The sequence below is a fragment of the Aethalodelphis obliquidens genome, unplaced genomic scaffold (assembly GCF_003676395.1).
Source record: "Aethalodelphis obliquidens isolate GAN/ISIS:26980383/991018 unplaced genomic scaffold, ASM367639v1 scaffold40, whole genome shotgun sequence".
Lineage (NCBI taxonomy): Eukaryota > Metazoa > Chordata > Mammalia > Artiodactyla > Delphinidae > Aethalodelphis > Aethalodelphis obliquidens.
In genome coordinates, this window is record NW_020837984.1 from 311,121 (window position 1) to 333,524 (window position 22,404).

Genomic DNA, 22,404 nt, shown 5'->3' on the forward strand with positions numbered 1-22,404 from the left:
AAGGCTATTGCATTCCACCCCCAAGCTATATGGAACTATGGAGGTTAAATATGGCATTAAAAAGTCATTTCACATACAAACAGAAAAGAAGAAAACTAGAGCTAGATGAGAGCTACATCATACTTCCCAACTTTAAAACATTCCAATAATAGTTTTAGTAATCTATGTTAAAAATAAAGAAGTGACACCTTAATACACAACAAAGAAAAAACCCGCACTTTGAATCCCTTAGAAAAATAACCCAATATATCCTGGAATCCTAAATTATTGAAAATGCTTGCCTTGATAGGAAAGTATTCAGAAGGAGGCTTGTCAAAGCCGCCTGGCACACTGCAGTATTCTGTAGGGTAGATAAGTGTAGTAGAACGAAGAAGGTGATGCAAAAGGTTACAAGACAGAGTGTAACCCTGCTTACAGGTTAAATGTAGGGTTCTTTGGAGAATCTTTACAAGGTGCTCCCTATAAAGAAGCAACTTCTTCCCATCCACTCGAGTAATCTAAAAAGAAAACAGTTAAAGATATTTTGGTTAAAAGATCAAGAATCAACAATTAAAGTTAACTATGTTTGGCCATTACAATTAAAGTTAACTATGTTTGGCCATTAAAGTAGTCTAAAATAGTAATAGTGTTTCTTTCTTTTTTTTTTTTTTGCGGTACGCGGGCCTCTCACTCTTGTGGCCTCTCCCGTTGCGGAGCACAGGCTCCGGATGCGCAGCCCAGCGGCCGTGGCTCATGGGCCCAGCCACTCCGCAGCATGTGGGATCTTCCCGGACCGGGGCACGAACCCGTTTCCCCTGCATCGGCAGGCGGACTCTCAACTACTGCGCCACCAGAGAAGCCCGTGAGAGTGTTTCTTAAAATGACTTTAATTCATTTTAGGATTATCATTTTAATTATATTCTAACAATGAATTCTTCCTTAAGATCAAAACACATTTTCTGAGTTTAGGCTCTAAAGTGCCATAGTAACATCCTTTTCAAGAGGCTATCTCCTTAAAGAGACAAAACTTATTTAAATGGATTTCTCTGTTCTTTGGTTTCTGAACTAACCCCTATAGGAAATGAAGTTTGACTGATGGCCAAATTTGGCATGAGGTGGGGGTGGGGGGGGGAAGATGCCAAATCTGATACACTTTTCAGTCAGAGTTACCCACAGTAGAATTAATCAGTAAAAAGTTAGGCAGAGCATTGACCGCGAAGTAGTCAACAGTTACCATACTCCTTTTATAATAAGAAAATGAGATTATCTGACTTTTTGTTGTCCCATAAAGACATTTTTCAAACTTATGACTTTACATGTTTTTTCTTTTTTTTTTTTTTGCGGTACGCGGGTCTCTCACTGTTGTGGCCTCTCCCGTTGCGGAGCACAGGCTCCGGACATGTAGGCTCAGTGGTCATGCCTCACAGGCCCAGCCACTCCGCGGCATGTGGGATCTTCCCGGACCGGGGCACGAACCCGTGTCCCCTGCATCGGCAGGCGGACTCTCAACCACTGCGCCACCAGGGAAGCCCGACTTTACATGTTTTAAAGTTAACTTTTCAAAACAGGATAAATCTTCAGAGCAAGTCAACATTTTCACAGAAATATTTTCTTATTCCAAAGATTTACAATACCTCAGACAAAAGTTGAAGATTCCATAGTAACTCCTTATCTAGCTCTTCTTCATTTAATACATCATCATCTAAAAATAGCAAAATAGTATCAGAAGAAAAAAACAAATATCCAACTAAATGCATCATTTAAAAGTATTTATATTTAATATTTCTAATAGCTAAGAAAAGTCTCTTTTAGGACTTTTTCTTTCTTTCTTCGTTAAGCTGGACTTGCTCCAGAGGAGGTAGAAGCTCAATTTTCAAGAAAATAAACACACCAACCAGGATGCCTGCCCCTACACATCTCACAAAATAACAGATATTATAGCAACAGCTGAATGCTTCTTGTATGTATGAAAACATTAATGTAATAGAGTTAAAATTTCTAAGCTACCTGTCAACCCTGGATGATACCTTGTTTTGAGCAATTTTACCCCAAACTGTAAAATTAAAATACTGCATGGCTTAGAGAATCTGTTTCCATCAACAGAGTTGTAGAAACCAAGAAAAAAATTTGCTAAAGTTACAAATACAGAATAATAACCTTAAGACTTACTCATTGTAAGCTGAGTTATAACACTGCAGCAGTGGGGAACAAATAGCTTCAAAGATTCCTCCGGGCAGCACTGAAAACATATTTGTATAAATAAGTTTTTTTGAAAGGCACAAGTATTGAACAGTCACAAAGTATACACTAGCTCTATTTTCAGTGGCAAATAAGGGCTATAAGCAGCTACTGAAAGAAATGTGTATTTTAAGAATGACAAGCATGTCTAAAATAATTAACCACATAAAACTCATGGCTATTGATTCATTAATTCATCAGTCCAGAAAACCCCAACTCACCTTCACTGCAGCACGGCACATGTCTGCCACCATGCGGCCTGCAACTCTTGTTTCAAATATATGTGAAATTGAAAAATTAAAAACCTTCTGAAGGGCCACCTATTAAAAGATAATGTAACAAATGAAAATGTCTAACCAGCACGTTTAAGAAAATTAAACATCTTTTGAAACACCAAAGAAAATGATACTCAGACTATACTAAAAATAACCAAGTAGGAAAAATTTAACCATCTGAATACATAAAGATTTGCTTAATAATGCTACATTCAGGTTTATGAATAACGTTTGCACAAAACCCTAATGTGAACAAAACATTTGCGGCACAAGATTTTATTTGCTGCAGAAATGCTAAGCACAAAACCAGAGCTGCTGGAAGCAAATGCAATTTAATTATCTTGCTGGCCAATCCAATATAACAGAGGGAATTTGGGGTAATATCTAATATTTACAGTTTGTCATTCTGACAACTACAAACTATATTTTTCTCTCCTCTAAAAGACTTGAAGCATTCTATTTAATTTTACAATCAAGTCACAGAATTTTAATTTCATTTCTGAATTAAAGAATTAGCTCTAGACATGGATTGACAATGCTGCAAATTATAAACAACTCCTTTCAAAAGATTTTGGTTAAATAAGAGATTATTTATGTTAATTTCTTTATACTAACATAATCTTAGTAAATATTTCATGCAGGTGTAAGGCAGTTTAGCTTTTAACCAGGATAAACACTGAACAATGATAATCTCAGATAGCGAAAGAAGAAACAGAAATGGAAAGAGAGTAGTGGAATAGAAAATATGAAATAAATACCATATTGTATATAATAGGTATCGACTAATACTGAATAAGTGAATGTTCACAGAATGCCTTATGAGGACAAACTATTTCTCATTCATCATAGTTTGCCAGATCTTTATATTTGGGATTTAATTTCTATTATGTGATGGCATAAACAATTTTCAAAACTTTTCTCCCAAGTAGTATTTTACTGTAAATTTTAAACATACAGTCAATTCTTGTTATTTGCAGTAGTTATGCTCTGTAAAATCACTGTGGGCACTGAATTAGCAAATACTGAACCACAGTTCTTAGGGGAAATACAGGATTAAGTTCCCATAAACCTCTGGTTACATTTTCATCAACTGATGGATATATGGATATATAATTTTGTTTATGTGTGGTTCTCTTTGAAGACACTTTAATGTCTTTAATACACTGTTGATTTTTGCATTTTTGCAACAATTGCACTGTTGACACTTTAATACATTGTTGATTCATTAACCTTGAACTCATAGCCAAAAGCACTATAACTCATTTCTGAATGAAGCTTACCTAAAACATGTTAATATTTTCTATGTTAGGTCCATCACAACTATCTTTTGCTTAGAACACTAGACAGTGAGTGCATCAGCATTACTCTTGGGGGCCATTTTAAAATGCAAAATCACCAAAAAGCACAAAAATGTGAACGATCTGTCCTTAAATAGATGAAAAAAGGACACCTGTTTACACTACAGTATAAGAGCTAAAACAAGATGGCAGAGTGTCACCTTATTCGATTTCAGCTGTAAACACGCACAACTCAAAAATTTTTGCCACTTTCAAAAGTCTGCACAAAAGCACTGCGAGTACCAATTTTGGGGTTACAAATAAATTTTAGCAAGTACACTATGTTGAATTTGCAAATACAGAATCTGCAAATAATGAGGATCAACTGTGTATCTTTTCCAAATTTTATTTTATTATCATTTTTTTTGGCCTCGCCACGCCATGAGGCACGCAGGATCTTAGCTCCCCACCAGGGATTGAACTCGTTCCTCCTGCAGTGGAAGCGCGGAGTACTAATTACTGGACTGCAAAAGAATTCCCCATCTCTTTCAAATTTTAGTATGGAAAGAAAGGATAAGCTGGCATGATATGCATACAAAGTAACTTGAAGTTCAATTTTTAAAACATCAAATAAAACTACAAGTTGGAATTTAATTCTTTGCAGCAATGCACTCTTACCATAAATATTTCTTTGGAACATTGTGTGAGGATTGTACTAAACGTAGAAGACAGACCTAATTCGACCAAACTCTCCAAGTGAGTCATTTTCTCAGTTTCTGTCTCTTCTCTTGTTTGCTCCAATGTGCTACTTTCTATAAGTCCAAAGCATCTAAATAACCCAAAGAAAGTAAAATTTTAGCAACTAAAAACTGGCTTAACATTTTTTGTTGCTGATTAGCTAAATCCATTGTCATGACTATGCAAGTGATAGCTACTTAATTTGTACATGGATCACAAACCAACTGTCCTTTTGTAACTTGAGAAGAAGCACCAGCCTTGCACAGTACTGGGTTGGCCAAAAAGTGCCTTCGGTTTTTAAGTAAAAATAAAAGACACATTTTTCATTTTCACCAAGAACTTTACTGAACAACGTATCCACCCTTTTGTTCCACTACCTGCTGCCATTTTTCAGGCAAATTCATAATTCCATCCTCCCAAAACGTTTTATCTTTTTGAGCAAAGAACTGTTCCAGATGCCTTTTACAGTCTTCCAGGGAATTGAAATTTTTTTCCACGAAGAGAATTTTGTAAAGACCGAAATAAATGGAAATCCAAAGGTACTATGTCTGGTGAATACAGCGGATGAATCAGGACTTCCCAGCCAGGGACTTCCCTGGTGGTCCAGTGGCTAAGACTCTGCGCTCCCAATGCAGGGAGCTCAGGTTCAATCCCTGGTCAGGGAACTAGATCCCACATGCCACAACTAAGAGTTTGCATGCAGCAACTAAGAGTTCACATGCCACAACTAAAGATCCCGCACGCCACAACTAAGACCCAGTGCAGACAAATAAATAAATAAATATTTTTTTAAAAAAGAACTTCCCAGCCAAGCTGTAACAGTTTTTTTGTTTGTTGGTTTATTTTTTTAATTTTTGGCTGCATTGGGTCTTCATTGCTGCGTGCGGGTTTTCTCTAGTTGTGGCAAGCGGGGGCTACCCTTCGTTGCGGTGCGCGGGCTTCTCATCGTGGTGGCTTCTCTTGTTGCAGAGCACGGGCTCCAGGTGCACGGGCTTCAGTAGTTGTGACCCGCGGGCTCTAGAGCTCAAGCTCAGCAGTTGTGGTGCACGGGCTTAGCTGCTCTGTGGCATGTGGGATCCTCCTGGACCAGGGCTCAAACCCGTGTCCCCTGCATTGGCAGGCGGATTCTTAATCACTGCACCACCAGGGAAGTCCCTGTAACAGTTTTTGCCTGGCCATCAAAGAAACATGAAGTCTTGTGTTATCCTGTTGGAAGATTATGCATTTTCTTTTGACTATTTCTGGATACTTTCTGTCGAGTGCTGCTTTCAGTTGGTCTAATTGGGAGCAGTACTTGTTGGAATTAATCATTTCGTTTTCTGGAAGGAGCTCATAATAGAGGACTCTCTTCCAATCCCACCATATACACAACATCACCTTCTCTGGATGAAGACCAGCCTTTGGTGTGGTTGGTGGTGGTTCATTTCACTTGCCCCACAATCTCTTTTGTTCCACATTATTGTACAGTATCCTTTCATCGTCCATCACAATTTAAAAGTGGAACGTTTTGGGCTTCCCTGGTGGCACAGTGGTTGAGAGTCCGCCTGCCAAGGCAGGGGACGCGGGTTCGTGCCCCAGTCCGGGAAGATCCCACATGCCGCGGAGCGGCTGGGCCCGTGAGCCATGGCCGCTGAAGCTGCGCGTCAGGAGCCTGTGCTCCACAACGGGAGAGGCCACAACACTGAGAGGCCCGCGAAAAAAAAATAAATAAAAAAAATAAAAGTGGAACGTTTTCATTACATTTAAGTAGAGAATTGCATGTGGAAATATGGTCAAGAAGGTTTTTTTCGCTTAACTTATGTGGAACCCAAACATCAAAGTGATGAACACAACCGAGCTAATGCAAATGATTTTCAACACTTGATTTGGATATTTTGAGTATGTCGGCTGTCCCCCGCGTGGTATAACGTTGACTGTTCTCAATTAATGTTTTGATTTGACTGCTATCAACTTCAACTGGTCTACCCAACCATGGAGCACTGTCCAGAGAGAAATCTCCAGCAACTTCGCAAACCACTTTTTTTCAAAAATTTTTTTAAATTGGAGTATAATTGCTTTACAATGTTGTGTTAGTTTCTGCTGTACAATGAAGTGAATCAGCTATTATATCCTCATATCCCCTCCCTTTTGGGCCTCCCCCCAGCCCACATCCCACCCATCTAGGTCGTCACAGAGCACCAAGCTGAGCTCAGCATGTTCCCACTAGCTATCTATTTTCCTGTGGTAATGTATATATGTCAATCCTAATCTCCCAATTCGTCCCACCGTCCCCTTCCTGCCCTGTGTCCACCTGTTCGTTCTCTACATCTGCGTCTCTATTCCTGCCCTGCAAATAAGTTCATCTGTACCATTTTTCTAGATTTCACACATATGCGTTAGTATACAATATTTGTTTTTCTCTTTCTGGCTTACTTCACTCTAGACTCTAGGTCCATCCACATCTCTACAAATGACCCAATTTCGTTCCTTTTTATGGCTGAGTAATATTCCACTGTATATATGTGCCACATCTTCTTTATCCATTCATCTGTCATTGGACATTTAGGTTGTTTCCATGTCCTAGCTATTGCAAATAGTGCTGCAATGAACATTGGGGAACATGTGTCCCTTTGAATTATAGTTTTCTCAGGGTACATGCCCAGTAGTGGGATTGCTGGGTCATAAGGTAGTTCTATTTTTAGTTTTTTAAGGAACCGCCATACAGTTCTCCACAGTGGCTGTAACTATTTACATTCCCACCAACAGTGCAAGAGGGTTCCACTTTCTCCACACCCTCTCCAGCATTTATTGTTTGATGATGGCCATTCTGACTGGTGTGAGGTGATACCTCATTATAGTTTTGATTTGCATTTCTCTAATAATTGGAGATGTTGAGCTTCCTTTCATGTGCCCCTTGGCCATCTGTATGTCCTCCTTGGAAAGGTGTCTATTTAGGTCTTCCACCCATTTTCTGATTGGGTTGTAATTGTTTTTTTGATATTGAGCTCTATGAGCTGTTTATATATTTTGGAGATTAATCCTTTGTCTGTTCCTTCGTTTGCAAAGATTTTCTCCCATTCTGAGGGCTGTCTTTTTGTCTTTGCAAACTACTTTTGACATGTTCGATCAGTCACAGCACCTTCTCCATACACTGCACAAATCTTTTTTTTGCATTTCAGTTGCGTTTTTACCTTTCTTGAAATAATAAAGCATAATATGCCAAAAATGTTGCTTTTTTCTTCCACCTTCAATATGAAAATGGCTACACAAAAATTCACCAATTTTTGATAAGTCTTTTTCTAAATGCACCCCAATATGACAGCTGTCACATACAATCTAACAAAATTGTTTCGAATGAAGTTAAAGACAACTAAGTATTACTAGAGCCATCTTATGGAAATAAACAAACGAACCTTTTGGCCAACCCAATAATTAAATACAGGTTGCAATGCAAAACGAGGCTAAAGTTGCTGGGACAGGACATCACTATTTTTGAATGTCAGATAAAGGAGATATCTGGGGTACTTGCTCACCTGTCCATAAACTGTAAGACGAAATCCTCAAATTCAGCTGTGGCAGAACAAAGTTCTCGCTCCACCTGTAACATGTCAATGTGGAGAAAATTTTAAAATAGTCTTTGATTTTTTTCTCTGAACAAAACTCAATTGTAGTCTACAAAATGTTTCTAACACTTCATTATTACATTGAGCACTGAGAAACAGCACCATAATCCCGTATCAATTTAGAATAACTCATCTACTTTCCAGGAATCAAAATAAGAAGTAATTAACATATTTTGTAAGGGCCCAAAACAGAAGTCAGGCAGCCATTTTTTAAAAAATCAATAACAGTTTTCAAACTGCTGGTGTATGTGTAAAGGATTATCTCTCACTACTTAAACATCTAAATGCCAAAAGTCAGGTAGTAAAATACTTGTAATAAAGAAAATTGTTCTGAAAAAAATCCAGACAGTAATGAAGAAAATTTCTCTTCATTAAATGCCAATCCCCTTAACAGATTTATTCCTAACATAAGATGGAAAAACAAAATGCCACCACCTTTGCTTAACAAAACATTAAAAAGTGACAAAACACTGAAATACACCTTTACATGTCACTTGTTTACTAAAATAGCCTATTTTTGACCACTCCCTTTGGTGGGTGCTCTGCAGATTATTTTATCAATGATGACCTCCATTTATATCGTTCTGGTCACAAAACAGTGGTCACAAAACAGTAATTTTAACTTATGAGCACCTCTGCAAAGTTGCTTTTAAACTATCAAATATTACTATGCCTATACAGTAAGAATCAGAACTCAGCTAACCAATCCTTTTACAACCAGAAAGGATCCTTACTTCTGTGAGGTCATTTCTTTCTTGTAGTACAGATGAACAATCTACTAAAGGCACCAGGGTGGAAAATGTTGCTATAAATTGGAATGTGATCTATGGGAAGATACAAAAGATCTAATATTAATTACATAATTCTAGTTCCAAAATACATGTATACCATAAGCTACAATAAAGTACCAAATAAATTATTCTGAGGGAAATTCCGCAACAATTTTTCTGAAAGTTTATTTGGTTTAAGCACAAAGTTCTGCAATCTTTTGTCATTGAGAAGTTACTGTGCCTCCCACCAAAAATATAACATTAGCTAAGAGTAAATAGAAAATGCTAATGCAGAAGCTAGAGACCAGGGAAGAGGGAAAGTGAACGATATTGTAAGTCAGAAGGTGTGTGTATAAGGGGAATCTGGCATTTCACACCCAGTAATTTTTATTATGTTCCTTGTGACAAGTGCAGACAAACGGAAGCACAAGTGATCATATGCTATCATTTTTAATGTATCTGCTTAAGGAAGACAGGAGATACGTAATGAGCTTTAAAACACCATATGATCATAAATGCACACGTTATGGGAAATTACTAAGGAAGACCTTACATAGATCAACTAACTGTCCACAGACCTAAACTTGAGCATCTACAGATATAACTCTGCTACCATTAACAAATTTTACACTTTACTATGTTCTAAAGAATATTTGAAGAAAAAGTAATAAGATATCCATTTACATAATTGTAACTTAGATACAAAACAGAATCATAAACATGCTCACCATGCATTTACTAAAGTCATTTGGATCCACCCCAGGCAATGCTCTCATCAACAGAGGTAGCATGTGTGTTGGACCTTCAGGAAACCACTTGCCCCCTGATACCAAACTGCGGGCTACTCCAATTACACAACTTAATGTAGCTGTGAGCTGGTGAGGTTCTGTTAAAGTCTCTAGTGCAGGATATGTTCTATAGTTTGAAAACAGAATTTAAAAAATTTTCCATCACAGATAAACATACATACACATTAAACATACTAAATTCATAAACTGCATTTTGGATTAAAGGTTTGTAGCTGGCACAGTATTTTGAGTGAATATTTGCTCTCAAAGTGAACAGAATCACACAAATAAAGGAAAGGTACATGTTTCCCCAACTCCCTGCCACCTTACCACCTTCCTCCATGCCAATTCCACACTGAAAAGTAATATTAGCTGGTAGATTTTTGCATTCTTTCAGCATCTTAATCCATTTCCACATTCCAATAGGACTGCATCTAATCTAACAGTCAGTGATTATTAGAATTCAGGAATAACAAGTTACAACTACTCCACTCTTCCCTTTTACGGGAAAAAATAATCTTACTAAAATGCTGAAGGGTCTATTTTATACTTTTAAAAAGACTGTATTTTAAAGTTGGAAATCAGCTATCAGAAACATAAGACAATATGCCTGAGACTAGAGTGAATAAAATGGGGAATAAGACAAACGCAATCTTTGATCACGAGCCAAGAACACTCACTCTATGGCTCAGTGATTTCACTTTTGAGAATCTATCCTATAGGGGGAAAAAAAATCCAAAATACAGTCAGTTTAAATTCCTCTTATACAGAAAAGATAAGTAATAAGGAAATTTAATTATAAATAAGTAGGAAAAAAGAAGGATTTCTAACTAGGATTAAAAAAAAAAAATCAAACCTATGCTTATTTTAAAAGATGAATGAAACAAACCAAAAACTCCAGCAGAGGCTGTCTTCAGGAGATGCAAAACTAAGTGCCTAAAATTTTTTTTCTACGTTTTTACTTTTAAGAGACTTTTGCTTGGGGACTTCCCTGGTGGTCCAGCAATTAAGACTCTGCGCTCCCAATGCAGAGGGCCCGGCTTTGATCCCTGGTCAGGGAACTAGATCCTGCATGTCTCAACTAAGAGCCCGCATGCCGCAACGAAGATACCGTGTGCTGCAACTAAAAAGACCCCACGTGGCCAAATAAATATGTATTTTTTAAAAAAGACTTTTGCTTGGAAATTCCCTGGCAGTCCAATGGTTAGGACTCGGCACTTTCACTGCCATGACCCAGGTTCAATCCCCCGATCGGGGAACTAAGATCCTGCAAGCCGTGCACTGCGGCCAAAAAAAAAGAAAAGAAAACAAAAAACAAAAACCCGTCAAAAAAAAGGTAGCAATGCCACTTCTAAACAGGACAAAATTACAAATGAGTCTCAAAAAATGTCATTGTATTGACATTTTTGTTAATTAAATATTTATCTTGGCCAAGCATACAAACAGAATATGCTGGTATTAAATTTGTCCAAAATTTGAGAACTAAAGAAAAATGTGATGGATAATTGTATTTGTATTTATAAGCTTTGTTCGTTCTACTAAATACTTATCTCACCAGTCATAATTCATCAGCTGGAAAACATTAAAATAAGGCAAAACAAAGGGAAAGTAAAGAAACACCAACACCTCAGAGTTCAAAATTTTGACTATGCAAACAACTGAAGTCCCCCCTTAGAGGCAAGTCTCTCCTCTCCAAAGAGCATCAAGGGACTTGCCACTGACTGATAGCTTCTGCTACCATGTGGAGGTCAAGTAGCAAAGAACACTGAAGGCTGAAGACAGAGTAGAAACTGCCTAACTTCCCCATTCCATTTCCTAATTAAGTTGTACATGCTGGAAGTTTCAAGGCCCCAAGATGTATACATAAAAAAACAGGGGAGGCTGGGAAAGTGAAGTACAACTTAAATAGTTATGGCAAAGAGACAGGGCAAGATAGTACAAGCAACTCAAATTACAAATAATGGAGCCCCATTTTGGTGAAGATCTTTAACAGGATACCCTTTGCCAAGTAAATGTCACCAATTTTCTTGTCTCAACAGTTAGAAAATAAGCTGTCATCTGTATTCTGCCAGTAAGGACCTTGGGCAAATCTGAGTTTTAAGAAACTCAAACTGTTAGATCCTTCTGGGCTCCAAAATCTAACATTCTTCTTCTACTTTTGACAAAGCCATTTAGAGAGGAATCATAAAGCTGAAGTTCAGGGAGCAAAGGAATGAATAACAGACAGCTTAAGCAATCTGCTCCTGAACACTCAAGACAACTGAGAGTGGCTCTCTCCTACGAAGCACACCAGGTCTACACTGTGACAGTGATGAGGCAAATGGAGAACTACTTTTGTTACTATTTCAACATACAAAACAACGAATGCAGTAAAATCAACACTGTGGAAATACACACAAGGTTATACAATATATGAAAATAATACAGGCAACCAAATTTTCTTGTCTATCGTTGAGCCTGAGAAATAGAAATGCAAAATCACATTCACCGCCATGTTCTCAATATTTAGTGACACTCACATTTTGTGAAAGAACAGCCAGAGCTTTATTTATGAGCAAAAACTTGAGTAGCTAAAATGTGCAAATAATTCAAAATATTTTATTTTATCCGTTTCATATCAATTTTCTTTTCTCTCCAATAAACCTTTATCAAGTTACCAATCATTAGGTTAAAATGTCTTGTCTCCTCTAGGAACAGGAATAAGCACAAAGATAGCAAAACAGAAGCCACAGAAAAGAAAAGAAAGCCAAGCACAAGAGTATAGAGAATAACAGTAGCCACAGCTGAGGCTTCAACGAAACAAGTAAAGCTATACTTACCTTTCAAGTACAGGGGGTATTACTAACTCCGGTCTCATGAGTGCAAGATTCTGCAGAGCCTGGGCTGCTTCTAAACTACCAGTTTTGCTAAACATAGCCAAGAGGACAGGTTGAATAATGCATTGTACAAAGTCTGTAACATCTTGATCAGTAAGCTTATGGCTATCAGGCACAGGAGTTAACCAAGAAGGCTTCTTGTATCTTTCACGATGTAATCTTCTAACAACACTGTTTGGCAACCGCTGAAGTAGTTTCATTAACTTGTTCTGGGGACACAGAAGCAGAAGGTCCTAGGTAGGTTCTAGTTCCCCTATAGATATTCATAGTTCCTCTCTACCCTCCCAAGTAAAGATTTTTTAAAATAACAGCTTGTATAATCATTCTTTTTTTGACTACAACCTTTTTATTTTTAAAATTTTATTGAAGTATAGTTGATTTACAACTATACTGTGTTGATTTACAACACAGTGTGGTGTGTTAATTTCTGCTGTATAGCAAAGTGACTCAGTTATACATATATATATTCTTTTTCACATTCTTTTCACATACATTGTGGTTTTCACAGGACATTGAATATAGTTCCCTGTGCTATACAGTAGGACCTTGCTGTTTAACAGCTTTTATAATCTTATTACAAAGACCTGTATGGCCTAACTAGATAGAATAAAATACTCTTATCAATTAATCATTGATAATAATTAATAAAGATGTGTTCAAATTTCAGTTTTAATTTCTAGCACCACATGAATCTTCCATTACGTGAAAAGCCATTTTAACCAGGCAACTTAAAAACAAACAAATAAACAAACAAAAAACACTAACATGATAAAACTGAAGAGATGATTCCATGGGTTTGTGGTAACATACCAGTTACCACACTAGTATTATCTTTATTTCTATATGTTCTGTGAACACGGTAACTTAATGTAAACTTGATCATTGACATATAGCCAAATCTTAGACAAAGGACAGAAAATGTATCATAGGTTAAACAATAGGCAATAGTTACATGTGACCATATCTTAAAAAATTCCAAACCCTAAGAGTAAAAAAATGAACATTACTCACCAGCCAGCGGCCATTATTTGAAGGATGGTAAAAAGATGTGATGCTGTTAAACAAACCAGCCAAATGTTTTTGCACTAGCTTACTTGGTCCACCCTGTTCAGATAAAAGAGCAAAAATATCAGTACCCACGTTACCTGTAAAACTGAAGGGGTTAACAGGCCCAGGCCTATACACAGATCTCTTAACGTGGCTTATATTCATCCTGCCGGCAAAAATCAATTCTACCTCTAAATAAAAGTCAAAAACAATTCCCGGATGAACTTCATACAAATCAATCCAAGACAGTCTACTAAAAATAAGGGCAAATAAATTAATTAATTAATTAAATTAAAATAAAAAATAAGGGCAACTTACTGAAACCAAATCAGAAAATGGAAAAGGTACCTTTCAATTTAGAATAACAATATCTTTTACTCTTTGCAGTTAAATAATTTTTCTCACTAAGATTACCATCTTAAAATAACCAACTGTGGCAACAGTAAGCATAAAAAGCATTCCTTAAAAGATTCAAGAAGTGAAGAAGTTCTCACAGCAGGAAATAAGGAGGTGAGAGTTACATAAGTGCATTCAAATATTTTATTATTACTTCTAAATGTTTCAAGTGAGTAGACCTGTTATATGTGACTATATTGTGATTCAAAAAAGAAAAAAAAATTTTTCCCTTAATCTGTTACCAAAACAGCCAACCAAACAACCACAGAACCTGGGCTGCAGGATGGGGGTGGGGGAGGGGGTGGCGGGGGAGGGGGGGCCAGGGGAGGGGGGCGGCGGCAATGAGGAAAAGGCTGGCAATCATCTTATCAAGTTGAACCACCCTGGGAATAAAGGACTACAACTTGGCCTTGAAACCTCCTATCTGTCTCAAGATGATCTTCTTTCAAGAAACAGCACAGATTTATAATGCATGCAAATGTCAAATCACTGTGTCGTATACCCAAAACTAACATAGTATTATATGTCAATTATATTTCAAGTAAAAAAAGAATCAGCACAAACCTAAGGCAGAATATCGAGTTACATAAGGAACATGTCTTTCTGCTGAAATAAAATCCACATTCACGTTTCCCAATTTAGTACAGGGCAACTACTGAGACCGTAATTCCATAGCAAAATACCAATAAAATTTTCAAAATTCTAACATAATAATTAGCACTGTTGATTTTTAAATTATATTAAATATTCATATTTAACACAAAATGAAACTGCCAATGAGAACAACTGTGTGAGAAACAGCAACATTAAAATAAGGCTGATACCAATCACGATCTAATTCTGTGGCTCCTAAAAAACAAGTTCTAACTCATTGCTTACATAAAATACTAAATATCTGTATGTTTTTGCTGTTGTTGAATATCAGAAAGAAAATGGGATTTTCCCTCTGTTTAATAAAATAACAAAAAAAAAAAAAAGAGGAGGTTGAGATTTTCTTTTCTTTTAATCTTACAATGAAATTTAAGAGCTAAACTTCTCACAACCATTCTGTCTTTTTGACAGAAACAGCCAACTGAGCAGTATAACCTGGGAGAAAATAGCAAACACAGAACAATATCAAATATCAAATGCAGAATAATTCAAAAAGGAGATAACTGTAGAAGCAATATGAATGACAATTCAGAAAATTACAGTATATATTTGGAAGATGACAGTCAGTAAAATAATCCTTCATACTTCTCCCTTCACTAAGATTACTTGGTCAATAAGCTTTGTGTTCAATATGATGTTTTATGTGAACACTGACAATAAATGCATTAATATTGAGCATATGCAGAACCCTGAGTTCAAATCTACCTTTATCATTATCAGTTTGACTTGGGAAAGTTCTTTTACCCATGACTCTGGCTCTTGGTCTGTAAAACTATTACAGACATTCTGAATCTCTTAAAACTCTAACTGCTTCCCCACCCCCCCAAATTAAACTATAATTGACCTATAGCACTGTTAGTTCCAGTGTATTACATAGTGGTTCCATATTTCTATATATTACAAAATGATCACAATAATCAAAACTCTGAACTTTTGACCCTTACTTTCAAGGTCCATTACTTAAGGAGATTTATAAATGGTACATTATGACTACATTCTGAGTCTGAGAAACATAAGCTTACTCCATCAGAAATATCCAAGAATCAAGTGACCAAATAAGCCACTAATCTAGAATTATGTGATTATGTAGAATTTTTATGTGGTTAACACAAAATTTACATAAACTATATAAACCAAAGATAATGTATTACAAACCATCATGGCGGTGATCCATATTACAGCATGTCCTATATCATAAGCATTTGTTAAAAATCTTGGGACTAACACTTGACTGCTTCCCACTGGGAGGTTCAGGCTTCTCAGAATTCTTGTAAATATCTTTTAAAAGAAAAAAAGAAGAATTAATAAATATTTACAGATATCAAATAACTCATTAACCTAAGTGTTACACATTAGTGTTACTATATTGAATATATATTCTCATTTGATTGGTTTTTAAGCAAAATGACATACTGTTTAGTAATTTGCTTTATTCCTTAGGAATTTCATATAAGTATCTGTACACTTTCTTTAATGACACTCTGAGGTCACAGGCATGTGACAATGAAGCACCCATATCCATGTACTCCAAAATTGGCAAATGAGACTTAGTTAAACATAAAAAGGCAAAATGTAGATAACTGTAGTTCAATGTGAAATATTTTGACTACTTTCTGCCTCCCTAAATGCACATAAAATTATTTTTCCCATGCTCTCATTCCAAGCCAAGGATGCACAAAACACAAATATCTTCTGGCCGATTACTCTCCCTCTCAAAATTTTACCATTGACTTTATCCCCTAAGAATCTGCATTTTAATCTGTCATTTAATAACTGTATTTTAATACAATTAGATTTATTTTTTAAATCTGTCGTTAAATATGTCAGATATGGCAGGGCTAAAGACTGGGGAAATTTACTTTTCCTTCTTAGTTTCTATTGGCCAGCAACAGAGAAAGACAGCACAAGCAAAGGCAATCAGAGCATATGCCTTCTGCTGCTCCCCAGCTCTGCTCTACTGTCAGTGTGCACATCAGAACCACCCGGATGCCCCGTAACAGCCTTCTTGAAGCTCGATGATTCTACAGCAGGTGAAACAATACCAAATATGCAATAATGCACCTAGAGACATTTTCTAGCTTTACTTACTCTAGGAAAGTATACAATGTGATTTTAAAAGTGGGGAACACTCTAGAAGAACAATCAAATACAATACACAAAATTCGTTGGAAGGGATGAATGTATGACACCCTGAATAATAGTTTTAGTACTTTCTAAATTACTTACTCTGAAACTTATAGTTCATGTCCTGCATAGGTAAGACAAAATAATCAAACATTTATGATAACTTGATATGATCCAATTACTTTTTGAAAATAAACGATCTATCCTTTAAATTACTTATGTTTTTACTAACAGTCAAAAAATATTTTATGTGGTGCTAGAAATAAGAATACAAAACACACTTCTTAAAGACATAAAGATGATGTCAGTACTATTGTATATGTTCAAATGTTCTTAATTACCTTTGGTACATAAGGATCCCAATCTATGTACCCTATATTATCTGTAGCCAATCGAGCAAAGAGATTTACTAGTTGCTGAAAGTAAACAAAAAAAAGACAGTTAATACATTTGTTGTTTCTAAGGGCCACAGTCACACCCCTTATCCATTTATTCTTTTCAGAACAATCACTATGGGCACAACTGAATTTGATTTATGACTCAGTTTTTTCAAATCTCCAAATTTAAGTTCTGATTCTCGTCACCCATTTAAAAATCAATTGCACTTGAAATGCTTATTAAAAAAGGGAAATGACAAAGCATCATCCACAATGCAAAGAGAAAAATAAGTTTTAATCAAACACACATGTAGAAAACATCCACCAGGTGTCCAGCGCCATGCAAGTAAGGGTACAAAAGGAAATAAACAACAGGGTTTTACTCTTCATGCATTTCACAGTACATGTATATACTTTCAGATATTGATAAAACCAAAATAAAGAATATTTTGAAAATAAAGAATATAACCAAAATGAATATCCTAGTTCTCTTAGAATACAGCAAATAAAATTCTAAAAAACTGACTACAACACTGCTAATAGCCAATTCTAAGGAACTGAAGTTACTTATCAAATGATCCGATATAGTTACTTCCAAACTAAAAAGTATATTAAGAAAAAATGGGATACTCACCCCCTCCCACTGTGGGAGATTTTGCACTGAAACCCAAAGGCCAATTAATTCATCAAACCAAAGTCTGAAGAAGAAAAATGTTGTTAGGAATAGCAAGTGATTTATAGCAAGTGGTTCAAAGCCAGGTATCCTTTGTATTTTTTTAATCTATTATTCTTACTGATAACTACACAACCTAGGAAAAAAACACTGAAAGTTACAAACTTAATGGAAAAAGAACTACTTTTGTCTGAATATTCCCCTTTCAATTTATTTATGCTAAAAAGAATAATCTCATCAAATTTCTACTTCATTGTTAAATAATTGTCTACCCCTATCTAACACTGTTTACAAGTTTCTCCTTCCTCTCCCTACCTTTTTGCTTTAATGCTTTCCCGTTACTACCTGTTCCTGCAACTCTCCCTTACTCTCTTTTAACATGCCAACTAGTAATTACACCATTAACTAGCACTATGGTAAATGCTCCATAAAAGAAATGAGCCACAAAGTGTTAGGAGTAATTAAATTATAGTGGTGGAAACTCTCAAATTAAAGAAACATTGGATTGGCCAAAAAGTAACATCTTACAGAAAAACCCGAATGAACTTTTTGGCCAATCCAACAGAAGCGACTATAGGGGCAAGAAAACATCTGAATATTATTAACCAATCTTTACAAATGTCAAAGAAATTACAAGTTTTTAATTAAAATTAAAATTTCACAAACATACAGCTAGATACAAAATTTCTGATTTGACTGAAATAAAAGATTTGACATCTAGCTACAGAAAACATGCTAGGGGAGTGGGAGGGCTAAGCATGAACCCATAATATACTGATAATTACTATGATCCTTCCAGTCTTTTCCTCATACCTTTTACTTTTTTCATAAAAGTACAACCTAAATATTTTCATTCTTGGGTTTATGATATACCTGTAGTCATCCAAGAAAAAAACAGTTCTTAAAAACAGTGAAAAGACTAGAACAAGTTAAAAAAAAAAAAAAAGACCAAAGAAAAACTATGCTACACATGATGAGGGTTAAAACCAAGGTTTAGAAAAACACTTTTCCCTTCCCTAAACTCTATGCAATTTAACATTTCCACCACTGCCTATTTATTGAAATTTTCAACCCCTTTTTGTACTTATTATTCTTTCTCTCCCAATATCTTAAATTAAAGCCCACATCTTACTTGGCTTGACATACAAGTGTTATTTTCTCTTTATTTGCAATCCTATATTTAACTGTTTTAGCCTTCACATACACACTTCAAGTATAAGAAACATAATGGCTGAGTTGGTAAATTTTTTACCTATTATTGCTTTAATAGTTTGTAATGTATATACATACATACATATATATGTGTATATATATATGTATGTATTCCCTACTATATTCTAGAATTTGTCAAGATATACATATATACTTACTTAAAACCTTTATGATGAAGTTCTGGAGAAAGGGAGGTAGGAAGAAATATTTCAAAATAAGTGATGGCCTTTTGCATCGTTACATCAAAAGGGCACATTAATGGCCGCCATTCTTCTAGCATCTCAGCTGTGGCATCTGCTGGAAAATAACTAATAAAGAAGGTTTTCATGTATCTGATCATTGGCTAAATGCTCTACATCATTATATGACTGACAAAAAAGGAGGAGAAGGTGAAGATACTCATGAGATAATATCACACACTATCAATGTGTGTGATATTACCTACAAGAAACACACATTTTTACAACTCTAAAATAAACAGCCTATCACACTTAGATAAGATAAATTTTCTTGTCTGTGGACTTGGGAAAATGTTATTGAGTTGGTCAAAGAGTTTGTTTGGGTTTTTCTGTAAGATGGCTGAACAAACTTTCTGGCCAACCCAACATAAAGTTGATAAACCTCAGATAAAATAAAAAGTCATTCAAATCACTTACAAACTTAAACATGATTGTTGTATTTTTTCATCCTATGTGCTGTGCAACAGCAATAGAAAAAAAAAATCATGTCACAGGGAATCCAGTCTATATAAGAAATGTATAGTCAGCAAAGTGAGAAAGAGAACATCAGCCCAGGAACCTCTAGGCACCTTAGGAACAAACCATTTACCCTCACTGGACCAGAGGTTCCTAGGTTGATGTTCTCTTTCTCACTTTGCTGATTATACATTTCTTCCTATATACAAGAGAGGACTGGGCTAGATGATCGAGTCCTATAGGCTCTAACATTGTAAAATTCTATGAAATGGGCAGGAGCATCCCTGGGGTAGAAAAGATTTAGAAAAATAAAATCTGAAGTGTGCAGACACACACAAAATGAAGGTAAATGGATAAGGAGGACCCACTATCCATTTGGGTATGGAATGGATACCCAAATGGGTAGGCAACTGAGGTTTAAAATAATGAAAAGCATATGAAAATTTATGATTTGGGTATGGCCCAAAAGTTAGTAAACCCTTTCAAATACACTTGGAGGTTTGGCCTATACATCATATTATTAATCTTATTATATCTTTATACATCTGTGTTATTAGAATCACACTTCATTCCTTTATGTGAAAAATACAATTACATTTCTAGTTATTCTTCTGTTGAGTTCATCAAGCATTTATGTACCAGATCGTTGTGCAACAGGTTAGAATTTAAAAAATTTTTAAAGGCAGAATATATTCATATATTCTACCTTCAAAGATCTCATACATTGATTCCCCTTCCTAATTTTTCAGAATCAACTGTTAGCCTAGTAATCCAAAACAGAAGCTTGGGCATTCTATGAATTATCTAAGAACCTAAAAACCAGTAAGTACCTCAGTGATGATCAAGTTTCACAAAATGACACTGCTCCTTGGTGGCTTATTGAATGACCCAGGTTAGATCTTAAGCCTCTTAAAAGAAGACATTTTATATATTGAAAATACATTTGCCCGAGACTGAGTAGTATAGGAGGTCAGCAACAAATATCTGATCTATAAAATAACTTTAACTCATATTACAAGCATATGATAAATATACGAATTTCCATTCAAAAGAATTCACTGCATTCATAGCAGAAGTATGTCTTAGAACAGCCTGATAAACAAGAATGAAAAAATAGTTCAAGTCCACACAACTGGACTTTAATTAAACTAAATTCTATCCATATTCATCTTTAAACATAAGAATATGGGATGTTCAAAGTCAAATATTCTACTGAAACAGACCACAGTAGAAAAAAACTTATGCGCCATCTTATTATTATTCATTTTAATATAAGACCTACAAGGCTCATTTTGGAAAATATTTTTGATCTGAGTAACAATACTCTAGGAAAATCTTTCAGATGAAGCCAGTTATACGTACATTATTGCATTCTTACTTTATAATGGGTGACTGACACCCACACCAGTTAAAAATTTCTAAATTTATAAATGAAATCTGAAAAGTTCAGTTGAAGAGCTGGAGATGATATGTTGTGCTCAGTGACTAACATCACAATATCAGAGACTAGTTATACCTCTAAATTCCTCTTCAAAGCATACTAAATATGGGGAAAAGCCCACAGAAACAATAAGAGGCTTTATAAATTGAGAAGCTACTTACGGTCGGCAGCTTTTCACGAGTGTTTTGAGAACATTTTCTACAGAACTGGGGGGAAAAAGCCATTTGATAAATTAGGTTGGTGTATTCTAAGAACACATTTTTAATAAATATCTCTAAGATACACTCATACATTTAGATATTATCTGTGTATATGGAATGACTAATCCTTCTCTTTCATACAGACAAAACTCTAACAATTAACTACCTAAACTCTGTAATCTACTCTTCCCTTTGCCTTCATTTTGCTCATTCTATGCAGTGAAAAAAAGGGAAGAAAACTAGAAAAAGGGCAAATCATCTTCGATCTTTACAAAGTGGGCAGCAATGACCATATACCTATCAATATATCAAGAAGTATGTTCAGTGGCTTCAAATACTAATTTTAAATTTTTATTAAAGTGCTTTTACATCAAAAAACAAACAGTAAAGTCTGGTGTGCCTCTGTCAGCAACTACCAGAAACCAGTTTTCTGTAACCTACTGATGAGAGTTTTATAACCCTCCAAGGCACTTTATTGCCAGCAACGATCATCAAAATAATAAGCAACTGCCACCTTTCTGACCAGCTACTTAAAAAGTTAGCTGAGGAACATTAAAAGCTGTAACTTATTTTCCAACTTGTAGGTGGTTCAAGTGAATTTAGGAAAACAACATAAATATTTGTATATGAACTTATAATAAACACTTCTACTTTAATGAAAAGGCTAGTGTGTACTGGTTTAAACACACATCACCAGAATGGATGTTTAAAATTCTAAGTAGACCACAGTCAAAAGAGGTCAAATGCAAATTATCAAAACAAAGGGTAATTTTGAACTGGAATTTTAAAATAAATGTGTGACTACTTACAATACAATGTATAAAAGTAAAAAATAAAACAAGTCCCCAAATCTCAAGAGAAAAAATTATGGGGGAAAGGGGTAACGTTCAGGCAGTGCTTCCACCTGACACTTTCTCATTAAGCTGCTTGAAATTCTTAAGTCCAGAAGTCTATCCAACTTCTCTGAAAGCTTAAGAACTAATTTGCAAAGAAATTCCAAGGAATAACACAAACCAAACTCAACACAAGTAATCAATGTATATAA

General features: G+C 35.6%; 1 protein-coding gene across 1 annotated transcript in view; it reads right to left on the reverse strand.

Annotated features, from left to right (window-relative positions):
* PSME4 (proteasome activator subunit 4) overlaps positions 1 to 22,404 on the reverse strand; it is a 100,027-nt gene that overhangs the window by 39,951 nt on the left and 37,672 nt on the right. Inside the window, exons 4-18 of the mRNA XM_027131671.1 lie at positions 21,321 to 21,365; positions 19,182 to 19,331; positions 17,773 to 17,836; positions 17,103 to 17,177; positions 15,793 to 15,915; positions 13,555 to 13,647; positions 12,487 to 12,752; positions 9,608 to 9,794; positions 8,844 to 8,933; positions 8,020 to 8,084; positions 4,448 to 4,598; positions 2,439 to 2,537; positions 2,149 to 2,218; positions 1,614 to 1,681; positions 282 to 497 (exon numbers count right to left, since the gene is read on the reverse strand). Of these exons, the coding sequence (XP_026987472.1) occupies positions 282 to 497; positions 1,614 to 1,681; positions 2,149 to 2,218; positions 2,439 to 2,537; positions 4,448 to 4,598; positions 8,020 to 8,084; positions 8,844 to 8,933; positions 9,608 to 9,794; positions 12,487 to 12,752; positions 13,555 to 13,647; positions 15,793 to 15,915; positions 17,103 to 17,177; positions 17,773 to 17,836; positions 19,182 to 19,331; positions 21,321 to 21,365 (1,762 nt within the window). The remainder of the gene's footprint in view (positions 1 to 281; positions 498 to 1,613; positions 1,682 to 2,148; positions 2,219 to 2,438; positions 2,538 to 4,447; positions 4,599 to 8,019; positions 8,085 to 8,843; positions 8,934 to 9,607; positions 9,795 to 12,486; positions 12,753 to 13,554; positions 13,648 to 15,792; positions 15,916 to 17,102; positions 17,178 to 17,772; positions 17,837 to 19,181; positions 19,332 to 21,320; positions 21,366 to 22,404) is intronic.